We start from the raw sequence: 12,844 nt of genomic DNA, 5'->3' as shown, positions 1-12,844 counted from the left end.
AAGTGGCATCTGTATTTATCCTTCTGTGACCAGTTATTTCACTCAGCATATGCTTTAAAGGTTCATCCGTGTTGTAGCATGTGTCAGAATTTGCTTTTGAAAGCTCAGTATTATTTCATTGTATGTATATACCACATTTTTCTTGGCTTTATTGAAGTATCAGTGACATATAACATTTTATAAGTTTAAGGTGTACAAGGTGTTCGTTTGATACACTTACATTGAACAAAATGATTATCACTGTAGGGTTAGTTAACATCTGCATCACCTCACATAATTTCCATTTTTTTCTTGTGGTAAGAACATTCGAGATTTTTACTCTCAGCAACTTTCATGTATATAATACAGTATTGTTAACTATATCACCCTGTTTGCATAGATTCCCAGAATTTATTGATCTTATAACTGGAAGTTTGTACCCTCTGGCCACCATCTCCCTGCTTCCCCTACTCCTCACCATTCTACCCTCTGTTCTCTCTGTGAGTTCAGGTTTTTTAGATTCCACCTGTAAATTATATGATTGGGTACTTACGTTCTCTGTCTGACATATTTCAGGTAGCAAGAATTTTTTCTTTCTTACGGCTGAATAATATTCCAGTATGTATATATAGGTACCTCATCTTTATCTGTTCATCTATTGATGGACATTTAGGTTATTCCCATATCTTGGCTATTGTGAATAATACTGCAGTGAACATGGGAGTACAGATACCGCTCCAAGATCCTGACTTCATTTTCTTTAGATGTATACTCAGAAGTGAAATTGTAGGATCATACGGTATTTCTGTTAATATTTGGAGGAACTTTTATACTGTTTTTCATGATGACTGTACCAATTTATATTCTCACCAAACGTTCCAAGGGGTTCCCTTTTTTCTACATCTTTGCCAATACTTGTTCTTTCTTGTCTTTCTGGTGATAGCCATTGTTAACCCTTGTGAAGTGATACCTCACTGTGATTCTGATTTGCATTTCTCTGATGATTAGTGATGTTGAGCATCTTTTTATGTACTTAGTTGTTTGTATGTCTTCTTTGGGAAAATATCTGCTCATTTCCTCTACCCATTTTTAAGTCAGTTTTTGGTTTTGGTTTCTTTTTCACTGAGTTGTGAGAGTTCCTTTTATGTTTCAGGTATCAATATCTTATCAGATACATGATTTGCAAATATTTTCCTCTACTCTGTAGTTTGATTTTTTCATTTTGTTAATGGTTTCTTTTGATACGCAGAAGCTCTTTAATCTAATGTAGTCCACTTAGTTATTTTTGCTTTTGTTGCTGTGCCTTTGTTGTCATACTCAAAAAATCATTGGCAAGATCAGTGTCAAGGACCAGCGTTTTCTTCTAGAAATTTTATGGTTTCAGGTCTTAAAGTCCTTAGTCCATGTGGAGTTAATTTTTGTGAGTGGTGCTAAGGTAGTGATACAGTTTATATATGCAGTTATCCTTCTGTGTGCGATTAACTGGTTTTTCCAATATCATTTATTAAAGCCATTATCCTTTCCCGAGTGAAAATTCCTTGCTCCCTTCTCAAAAATATTAATTGTCCATATATGCCGAGATTTATTTGTGGGTTCTTGATTCTGTTCCACAGGTCTAAGTATTTTTATGCCACTACTATACTGTTTTCAATTACTGCAGTTTTGTAGTATAGTTTGAAATGAGAAAGTGTGATACCCCCAGCTTTGTTCTTTGCTTTGGCCATTCAGGGCCTAGGTGGTTCATACAAATTTTAGAAATTTTTTTTCTATTTCTGTCAAAAATACCATTGGAATTTTGATAGGAATTGCATTTAATCTGTAGATTGCTTTGGGTAGTGTGGACATTTTAATTAATATTAATTCTTCCAGTTCCTTAACATGGAATATCTTTCCATTATATCTTCATTCTCTTTCGTCTTTCAGTTTTCAGTAAATGGAATCTTTCACCTTTTTGGTTAAGTTTATTCCTAAGTTTCCTAAGTACTTTATTGCTTTTGATGCATTGTGATTGGGATTGTTTTATCTCTTTCTCAGATATTTCTTTGTTAGTGTACAGAAACACAACTGATTTCTATATCTTGACTTTATACCATAGAGCTTCCCTGAATTTGTTGATTAGTCCAAACAACTTTTTGGGATTTGGGTCTTTGGGTCTTTGTGTCTTTGGGATTTGCTACATAAAAGATGAAATCTGCAAACAGAGACAGTTTTACTTCCACCTTTCCAATTTGGATGCCTTTTATTCCTTTTTCTTGCCTTAATGCTCTGGCTAGGACTTTCAGTACTGTATTGAATAGGAGTGCTGAGATTGGGCACCCTTATCTTGTTCTTGATCTTAAAAAGCATTTAGCCTCTCACTGTTGATTCTGAGATTAGCTGTGGTCTTGTCATACATGGATACCTTAATTATGTTGAGGTACGTTCCTTCTGTACCTAATTCGTTGAGAGCTTTTGTTGTGAAAGAATGATAGTTTTGTCAAATGTTTTTTTCTGTGTTTATTAAGATAATCATATGATATTTATCTCTTACTCTGTAATACCACATTTATTGACTTGCATGTGTTGCAACCATTCTTGCATCCAGGGATAAATCCCACTTAATTGTAGTGTATGAACCTTTTCAGGTGCTGTTGAGTTCAGCTTGCAGGAATTTAGTTGAAGATTTTTGCATCTATGTTCATCAGGGCGATTGGACTTTAATTTTCTTTCTTATGTCCTAATCTGACTTTGGCGTCAGGATAATGCTGGCTTTAAACAGTGAATTTGAGGGTGTTCCCTCTTTCTCATTTTTTTTGGGAGAGCTTGAAAAGGATTGGCCTTTAATTCATTAAATGTTTGATAGGATTGTCCAGGAAAACCATCTGATCCTGGCCTTTTTTGGGAGGTATATTTTTGACTACTGATTCAGTATTACTTATGTTAGTCTGTTCACATTTTCTGTTTCTTCTTGATGTCAGCATGTTTTCTAGGAATCGACCCATTTCTTATAGGTTATCCATTTTGTTGGTGTATAATTATTCGTGATAGTCTGCTATGATCCTTTGTATTTTTGTAGTATCATCTATAACATCTTCTTTCATTTCTAATTTTACTTGAGCCTCTTCTTTTTTTCTTAGTCTAACTAAAGATATAGCATTTTGGTTTATTTTTTCAAACAACAACATTTAGTTCTGTTGGTATTTTGTGTTTTTCTGATTTCTGTTTCATTTATTTCTGCTCTAATTTCTGCCAACTTTTGACTTTGTTCTTCATTTTCTGTTTCCTTGAGTTGTAAAGTTAGATTGTTTATTTGAGGTTTTTTTTTAATATATAGTATATTTAGGCATTTATTACTATAAACTTCCCTCTCAGAACTGCCTTTGCATCATCCTGTAGGTTTTGACATGCTGTTGTTTCCATTTGCTTTTATTTCAAGATACCTTTCGATTTCTTCTTTGGCCCATTGGTTTTTCAGGAATTTTTAATTTTTAATTAAATTTTTAATTTTCACATATTTCTAAATTTTCGCATTTTCTTTTCTGTTGTTGATTTTTTTGTTTCTTGCCATTTTGGTCAAAAAGAAAGTTGGTACAATTTCAGTCTTCTTAAATTTGCTAAGACTTGTTTTTTAACCTTCCATATGATCTATTCTAGAGAATGTGCACTTGAGAAGAATGTGTAGTCTTTTGCTGTTGCATGGAATTTTTTGTATATTCTTAGATCGATTTTAGCTGAAGTGTAGTTCAGGTTTAATGTTTTATTTCTCATTTTCTATCGGGATGATCCATTATTTAAAGTTAGGTATTGAAGTCCCCTAGTATTATTTATTGTTGTGTAATCTCACTTCAGATCTACTTTTATTTGCTTAATATACTTAGGTGCTCTAATATTGGGTACATATATATTTGTAATTATTTTATCCTCTTGAGCAATTGACCCTTTATTATTAAAAAAATAACCTGGTCACTTGTTAACCATTGTTGGCCCGAAGTCTATTTTTTTTTTTTAAGATTTTATTTATTTGATAGAGATCACAAGTAGATGGAGAGGCAGGCAGAGAGAGAGGAGGAAGCAGGCTCCCTACTGAGCAGAGAGCCCGAGGCGGGTCTCAATCCCAGAACCCTGGGATCACAACCTGAGCGGAAGGAATAGGCTTAACCCACTGAGCCATCCAGGTGCCCAGGCCTGAAGTCTATTTTTTCTGATACAAATGTAGCTACCCTGCTCTCTTTAGTTTCTGTTTGCATGGAATATCTTTTTCTGTCTCTTCACATTGCACCTGTGTGTCCTTAAAGCTGAAATGGGTCTCTTGTAGGCAGCATATAGTTGGGTCTTGCTTTTTCAATCCAACCAGCTACTTCCTGCCTGTTGCCTAAAGAATTTGGTCCATTTACATTTAGAATAATTGTTTGTAAGTAAGGACTTTACTTATACCGTCTTACTAGTTGTTGTCTAGTTATTTTTTCTCTTTTTCCTTTCTCCCTCTCTTGCTGCCTTCTTTTGTGACTTGATTTTCCATAGTGGTGGTGTTTAATTTACTTTTCTCTATCTTTTGTGAATCTAACATAGATTTGTGCTTTGTGGTAACCATGAGGCTTATGTAAAACATCTTAACACTGTTTTATGGTATAACAACTAAACTTATATTACATACAAAAACCCTACTTTTGGGGTGCCTGGGTGGCTCAGTGGGTTAAGCCTCTGCCTTTGGCTCAGGTCATGGTCTAAGGGTCCTGGGCTCGAGCCCCACGTCAGGCTCTCTGCTTAGCAGAGAGCCTGTTTCCTCCCTCTCTCTGCCTGCCTCTCTGCCTGCTTGTGATCTCTGTCTGTCAAATAAATAAGTAAAATCTTTAAAAAAAACAAAACAAAACACCTCTACTTTTGTTCCTCCCTTTTATGTATTTGATGTTAACAGTTTACCTTTTTTTATATTGTATATTATTAACAAATTATTGTGCTATAGTGGTAACTCTTTCCTTTAACCTTTATACTAGAATAAAGCAGTTGACACATTACATTATAGTATCAAAGTACTCTGAATTTGCCTGTACACTTTACCAACCATATTTTGTTTATCCATTCATCTGTTGATGGGTGTTTGGGTTTCTACCTTTTGGATCCCATGAATATAAGTCCTACCTGAAGTTCTAATTGTAGCCGGAAGGGCTAATCAAGCCACAGAAGGATTATACTAAGATGTTATATGATCTATTGTTCCTTTCATCTTTGTTAGAATGGTAAATTTATATAGATATTGAACCCCTAATTAAAGTTCACATCTCAGATAACCCAGTAATATTAGTAAAAATAGTCATGTGGGTGTGCTGACTCTTTGCCAGTGATAGATACAGCCATTCAGAAATACATTATTTGTTTGCTTCTATAACTTGAACATCATCTGGTAACCTCGGTCACATTTTATCTTTCATATGTTGAGCCTGTCCAAAAGTGTTCACTTTGTTTCATCTTATTGCTTTCACACAGGAAGTCATAAGTTGGAAGAGGTAATCCTCTTCTGAAGATACAGATATGGTGGGCAAGTAGATGATTCTTGAGACAAGATAGATTTTTGTTGTTCTTGTGAGAAGTACGGTGCTTTTTTGGATACTTTTTGATGTTCTGGTGTGGTGATGATTCCTTTTGGGAGGAGACAAAAAGGGCAGGGGACTGAAGCAGAAGAGACTAGTGGTGCATATAATTTTGAAAGATACCTTAAAAAATTGCTTTTTATTACTGTTTTAAAGTTTTTTTCTAACAAGGAGCTGTGACTTCTTTTTCAGACTGCACTGGCACATTTAGAGTCTCTGGCAGTGGATGTTGAGGTGGCCAATCCACCAGCCAGTAAGGAAAGCATTGATGGTCTTCCAGAGACCCTTGTTCTTGAAGACCACACCGGTAAGGGCAAAGTTGATCTTTCATGTCAGATAACATATTTCATGTTTTCATATATTATCAATGTACCTGAAAGATAAAATACTGACTACTAGAAACTTTCCTTAGTTTTTCTGTGGAGCCAGATTTTGACAAACTTTCACCTAATGGAAGAATATTTTTAATTTATTAAGTCATGGGCTGGAACAAATGTGCCTCAGCCAACTTTTCTACAAAAGCAGTATTTATTAAATTCCAAATTGTCATTTATTACAGAAACATGTTTGGCAATTACTTTTTCAAAGATGGCTCTTCTGTCTGTCATAGGTATCGTCTGTGAGTTAATATGTTGGTTTTCAGTTTTATTAAAATTGAACTCTATGGTATTGATCAGATTATTTTTGATTTTCAGCAATTGGTCAAGAGCAGTGCTGTCCAATCTGTTGCAGTGAGTATATTAAGGATGATATAGCAACAGAGCTTCCCTGTCACCATTTCTTTCACAAACCTTGTGTCTCAATTTGGCTACAGAAGGTGAGTTTTATTTTTACTTTTTTTGAAATTAATATTTTAATAGTTCCTCCTGAAAGTTAGTGATGATAGTATCTTTTAAGCCTATTTTATTCAGCTTTATACTTGTAGTACTTTTTAATTAAGTGTTAAAGATTGATTACAATTTAATGATTACAGATTAATGATAATGTGAAACTATTTTACTTTACTAACATTTCTGAAAAACAATATAGATAACACTAATTGCTTAGCATATTTAATCATTTTTGGAAATGATTAAATATCAAAAAATCATTTTAGGATAAACCTAGTAGATCTTTAATCATATCCCTGAAATTTGTGTTTTCAAAAATATCACAAGCAAAAAAAAGCCTATGGCACCTCTTAAAGTGCTGTAATAATATATATATATTCTGCTAATATAAATCAAGGTCTTTGAAAATGTATAAGAGAAATATGTAATCACCTACAAAAAACCTCCTATTCCAACTATATATATATTCTCCCTAAATATTTACCCAATTATTTTTAACTATATTTGAATTACTTAAGAAAAAACAGTCTTATTTAAAATCTTATTAAAATCTTATTTTTTTTTTTACTTTTTTTTAAAAATTTTTTATAAACATATATTTTTATCCCCAGGGGTACATGTCTGTGAATCACCAGGTTTACACACTTCACAGCACTCACCAAAGTACATACCCTCCCCAATGTCCATAATCCCACCCCCTTCTCCCAGCAATTGCACTATTGGGTGAAAAGATACAAACGTAGTGATCCAAAGGGGCACGTGCACCCGAATGTTTATAGCAGCAATGTCCACAATAGCCAAACTATGGAAAGAACCTAGATGTCCACCAACAGATGAATGGATCAAGAAGCTGTGGTATATATACACAATGGAATACTATGCAGCCATCAAAAGAAATGAAATCTTGCCATTTGCGACAACATGGATGGAACTAGAGCGTATCATGCTTAGCGAAATAAGTCAAGCGGAGAAAGACAACTATCATATGATCTCCCTGATATGAGGAAGTGGTGACGCAACATGGGGGCTTAAGTGGGTAGGAGAAGAATCAATGAAAGAAGATGGGATTGGGAGGGAGACAAACCATAAGTGACTCTTAATCTCACAAAATAAAATCTTATTTTAAATCTTCTCTGTGAACTCTGTTTTTACACAAAGTATTTTTATAGGCAGTAAGGTAGAAATTCCCAAATCACTTTCACAGCTTATGTACTTAGGGATATAACTCCCTCTGTTCCCTATAGCCACTCCCTCCCTTTTCCCCTTCTTTCTTCCTCCTCTCCTTCCTCCTTTCCTTTCTTTCCTTTTGCTTTCTTTGCTGTTGCTACCCTTCTACTGCCACTTCATGGTTGTCAAAGTTCTACTTAAGATTTGTAAGATTCAGGGGCACGTGGGTGGCTCAGTGGGTTAAAGCCTCTGCCTTTAGCTCAGGTCACAGTCTCAGGGTCCTGGGATCAAGCCCTGCATGGGGCTCTCTGCTCAGCAGGGAGCCTGCTTCCTCCTCTCTCTCTCTCTGCCTGCCTCTCTGCTTACTTGTGATCTCTGTCTGTTAAATAAATAAATAAAATCTTTAAAAAAAATTATTTAAAAAAAGATTTGTAAGATCCAGTGTGGAAATTTTCACCATTCCATTATAAAATCTAAAATTTCTCTCTTGGCTTTCAAGGCATTCTGTGATCTAGCCCCCAGCCTGTCTGTTCACATTGACTCCTGTGTACATTTGTTTATATTTGCGTAGCTGGTGTAGTTTTCCCCCATACCATCTGCAGGATTAGATGATCTAGGCAGGGCCAGCTTAAATTCCACCTTTGCTGTCCCTCATATCTCCTTTATTTAAATTCCCATGTATTTAAAATTCCACATATTAAGTTATCTAAGCCTTAAGAAGGATCTAAATGTTCCTGCTATGTGTCAGGCACTGGTAGATGACTTGTTTATTTTCTCATTTAATTCTCACACTAACTCTGGGACACACTGGGACATATCCTTATTCATTTTCCAGTGACTCCTTGCTCACATGGCACAGCGCTGAGCAAGGAGTGTAGTAGACTCTCCACTAATCCTGAGTGAAAGATGACTGACCCGAAAGATACAAACATGATTAGGAGATGCTGTTCACCCTCAAAGAAATTAAAATCTGATTGGGATAAAGAGGAAATAGCATCACACTTTTGCTTCTCTGGATTATGTGGGTTTGAAGTTGATTCAGTTTTTGTTTTTAAGTTATTTGATTTGATTTTTAGGATAACAGATACCGTTGTTTCTTTGAGAATGAGAATGAGGGTTTTTTGGGTTTTATCCTTGCTAAGATACTGTGTGGCAGTTAAGACCTTTTCTTTGGCTCTGACCTTGTTTTTCTTCCCCTCCAGTCGGGAACGTGCCCCGTGTGCCGCCGCCACTTCCCACCCGCCGTCATCGAAGCCTCGGCAGCTCCGTCCTCTGAGCCTGACCAGGAGGCCCCCCCTTCCGCTGACAGCTCTGCAGAAGCCCCTTAAACTTTAACCCTTGAATGAGATCACTATGTCTAAAAGTCATTCTGCAAATCCCTTCTCAATCTGATGTGCAAATAATTATATATAAATAAATTTAAAATCCTATATATAGTCTATACCATAGTTTAGAAAGAAGAATATTAACCTTTCTAAACTAAATTTAGGTTCGCAGAAAGTACGAAACATTTTCAAGCTGAATGTTGAAGCAGTGCATCCATTTTCTTTCGTTGAACATGTTGGTATTAATTGTAAAGTCAAGCTTACCAGTTAACTCTCTCCAGAAGAAATAATCATGTATGTGGCACATATTACTGGTTTTGTCTGAAGTACTGCCACTAAGTGATTATAATTAGATTCTCCTATTTGCATCAAATGTGAAGACTGTGATCACAACAGTAGTAAAATTTGGTTTCATTGGAAATAAAAAGTATTCTAAAACATGCTTTTTTCATTGGTCGCTTTGCTTTTGCTACATCAGAACCTCTTGGTTCATAATACTGAGTGGTTTTTTTAGGAAGATGTCTACTCTTCCATCTTTGTTTAAAATTAGGACTTTTTAGAATCAAAACAAAAGCCAAAATTTTGGCTTAATCACCACAAAATTTTAAGATTCTCAATGTAATCCCCTTGGAATGGTTAGATAGTAAAGTATCTTTTTTTTTCCTTTTCTTAGTGGTGGATGTGCTTAAAGTAAGGTTAGCAAAGCATGAGTGTTTTACTATGGTTGGTGCTTGAGGTAAGGTTAGTAAAGCTTATGAACAATCTAGTGTGCTCAGTGTTTGGTATGATGAGGTGAATTAGATGGCCTTATGAAATCCTTTTTCCCTTTCCACCTGGTTACAGTTATACTTGAGAACATTCATGGCACATTTCTTAGATAAGTGTTGTTTTTTTAATTTATAAATTTATAAATATGCTTGTTTATAAATTTATAAATATTAGATACAGTTTGTTTAAAGTAATTTTGGTTCAGAAATATTTTAGAAAGTCTGAAGACATTCATCACATGTTTAAACATTCATTCTGTTGTATCCCAAGAGGAAATCTGATCCTTAAAAAACTGGAAGGTTAATTGTACCAACTTGTGTAAAGCATAAAATTAACGGGGTATAGGACAGATTTGGCCACATCTTTTTATAACATATCTAAACCTTACTGTGTTATAATTTATTTCTTTAAAGTATTCCTGAATAAGGATTATTCATAGTACATTTGTTTCTTTACACTAATTTATTTTGATAAAATTATTCACTTGGAAATAAATAATAAAAATGGGTTGTATCATATTAAACCAAATTAAGCCCTGGGTGAAAAAGGAGTAGGGTGATCACCTAGTGACTGTGAGCAGAACTGAACATGTAACATGGTTCCTTTCTTATTTTCCTTTCTCTAAAAGAGAAAAGAAGACCCTGACCCCAGATTTGCCTGCCAAAAGAGTTCCGTTCAGATTCTTCTATAAACATGAGGAAATGAGCTTTGTTTAGTTGTTTTTTATGGGAAATTTGGCCTTTAGGGTCATCCATAATTATGTAACTCCAAAATAAGATTGCATAGCTTTCCATTTAGGTGATCACACCCAGTAGGCAAATATGTACGAAGATGGACATAATATTTAACTTACAGATGTGATTTGCTCTCAGTACCAGAGAATGATAGGTGTTAGAATATCGCATTTGAGCAAGTAAAATTGTAAAGCATGTAGCGAGTGTACATCCATCTGAGTAGTACATTGGTAATTTAGTTGGGACACATAAAAGGAATATTTATATGGCTTCCCAAATGCAAAGTTACATTTTATTTGTGTAATTTCTTGGAGTATTTATATTCCATCTCTTTTCTTCGTTCTTAAATGAATTTTCACTGTTGGCACATTTGAGGCTTAACTATAAGGAACATAACACTTGCATTCTAATTTTTGCATATATTGTAAATGTGTGTCTGGTATTTACAGCAAAATACTGTGTATCCTTTTATGGGTAAAACAAAACTGAACATTGCATGCATGTAATGTGGTGACTTTGTAATTTAGGGGTTCTTTGGGGCTTCTGTGACTTTGGAAATGCTTACATTCAGGCCTTAATGTTGCATTAGGTAGCATGTTTTCCTTCTGATGTATATAGTCACTGTTGTATAAACTAATCTTTGCTTGTTTTCTACTCTGTGATCTTTCCATACCATATTTCATTGACGATCAGTGTCGAGGAGTCAAATCAGATTAAACTTAATTCTCATGTGTATATTGTGGAACTTCATGGCTAGTGTGATTTTTAATTTGTTTTCTTTCTTTTTCTTGTTTCTTTTTTGTTGTTATTTGTTTCCTTTAAGTAATATTGATCAGTTGTGATGCTTACTGGTTAAACTGACATTGCTACAGATTGCTCTGTAGTAAGCCACAAATTATATTTAGGCAGTTTTTTTTTTTTAAGAATTTTTTTTTCTTAAATTTGACAGACAGATTACAAGCAGGCAGAGGGGGGGGGGGGAGAAGCAGGCTCCCCGCTGAGCAGAGAGCCCGATGCGGGACTCGATCTGAGGACTGTCATGACCTGAGCCGAAAGCAGAGGCTTCAACCCACTGAGCCACCCAAGCGCCCCGTTATATTTAGGCAGTATTAAGGGACGTCAGCTTTCTTCTCCTAGTAGCAAAGAAAATATTCCCAAAATATTCCCAAAGAAAATATTTCTTTTTTGCCTGTTAAGATTTAGCTATTATATGCCAGTTGTTAAGAGGTTTTGGTTCCAAACTCAACCAGTAGTGTTGAGAGCTGAACTTAAGATAGCGGTTGTACTTTTTGCTTTCCATCTGTTTCTATCCTTCATTCTTGGCTCCCTACTATCTACAAACAGCTGCTGTGAAGGAGAAAAGTCGAATAAGAGTTGGCTTAAAAATTTTTTTTAAGAAAATTGAAATTTTAGGATTTTCATTGTAACAAGTTAATATAAGCAGAAGCGGAAAAGTTCAGATACCAAAATATTGTTTGATTCTCTGAAATACTGTTTGGATCCTTTTGGAAAAGTTAAGAATATATGAAGGTAAATTATAAAGGTATAAATACTGATAAAAATATTGTTTCTCTTCTCTATGTTAAGTGACTTGACCTAATAATTCTATTTTTTTTAAACATTTTCTTCTTCCTTGTAATATGAATGCTGATATTTAAAGGTAGATCCATGTGGTTTTCTATTGTGTTCCTTAATTGTTTATCTCTGAGCTAACTAACTCTTAAGATTATTTGTGATTTGGATTTATATATAAGCTGTTAAATATATATGAACTGTTAAAATGGAATGCAAGTTTTCAAAAGCCCAGGTCTAAATGTAATGATTGGTTTATTGTTCAACAACCCTAGTCCATCATTTTCCGTGTAAATCATAAACAATAAACAGGATGTACTCAGTGGTCATTTCTAATATTTAATTGTGCAGTCACATCACTTCTATCATTTAAACCCGTGGAGGATTTAGCATTAATGGCAAAGAGCACAGCTATTAAGAAAGTCTGGAATAGTCTCCTGGGCACATGATTTCATTGTCCTTCAATTGTGGCCCAAGAAGGCTCTAACAGCCCAGCTATACGGAAGTGGTTGATGGACTTGGAAAGGGCTCTGAAGGAGGAGTCACTGTCCTCTCCTGCCTAATGTTCTCAGCAGTCCTGTGGGTCCAGCAGAGCCTGATTTCCACACTGACTCAGGACTGCAGAAACCCTCAGAGTTCCCAGATAGAGGCCCACCTTCCCTCAGTGGCTTGCTCCAGATCAGGCATAGGACTGTCACCAAATCTACTTGTTGAGGAAGATTTCTCATGACTTCCAAAGGGTTCAAAGTTTTCACCCATTTCAGAAGGGTAAATTGAGTGCTAATAGGTCATGCACACATTAAATTAGAAAACAAATCATTTTGTTTAGAAGCTTTAAAATGTTTAGAATTGTGATTCCCACTTAATAGAATAGACCCGTACTAGAAAACTAGTCTTGGAAC

At 35.2% G+C, this 12,844-nt stretch overlaps 1 protein-coding gene across 5 annotated transcripts in view; it reads left to right on the top strand.

The window, feature by feature from the left end:
* PJA2 (praja ring finger ubiquitin ligase 2) overlaps window positions 1–12,280 on the top strand; it is a 71,246-nt gene extending 58,966 nt beyond the window's left edge. For all 5 annotated transcript variants that reach the window (XM_059418346.1, XM_059418342.1, XM_059418344.1 and 2 more), the window contains 3 exons: window positions 5,739–5,853; window positions 6,242–6,363; window positions 8,746–12,280. In XM_059418346.1, coding sequence (XP_059274329.1) covers window positions 5,739–5,853; window positions 6,242–6,363; window positions 8,746–8,871 — 363 coding nt within the window. In that variant the 3' untranslated portion in view covers window positions 8,872–12,280. The remainder of the gene's footprint in view (window positions 1–5,738; window positions 5,854–6,241; window positions 6,364–8,745) is intronic.
* The last annotated feature ends 564 nt before the right edge of the window (window positions 12,281–12,844 follow it).

This window comes from Mustela nigripes, chromosome 12 (genome assembly GCF_022355385.1).
Source record: "Mustela nigripes isolate SB6536 chromosome 12, MUSNIG.SB6536, whole genome shotgun sequence".
Lineage (NCBI taxonomy): Eukaryota > Metazoa > Chordata > Mammalia > Carnivora > Mustelidae > Mustela > Mustela nigripes.
The sequence above is the reverse complement of the archived record's forward strand: the minus strand, read 5'-3'. Positions and strand labels throughout refer to the sequence as shown.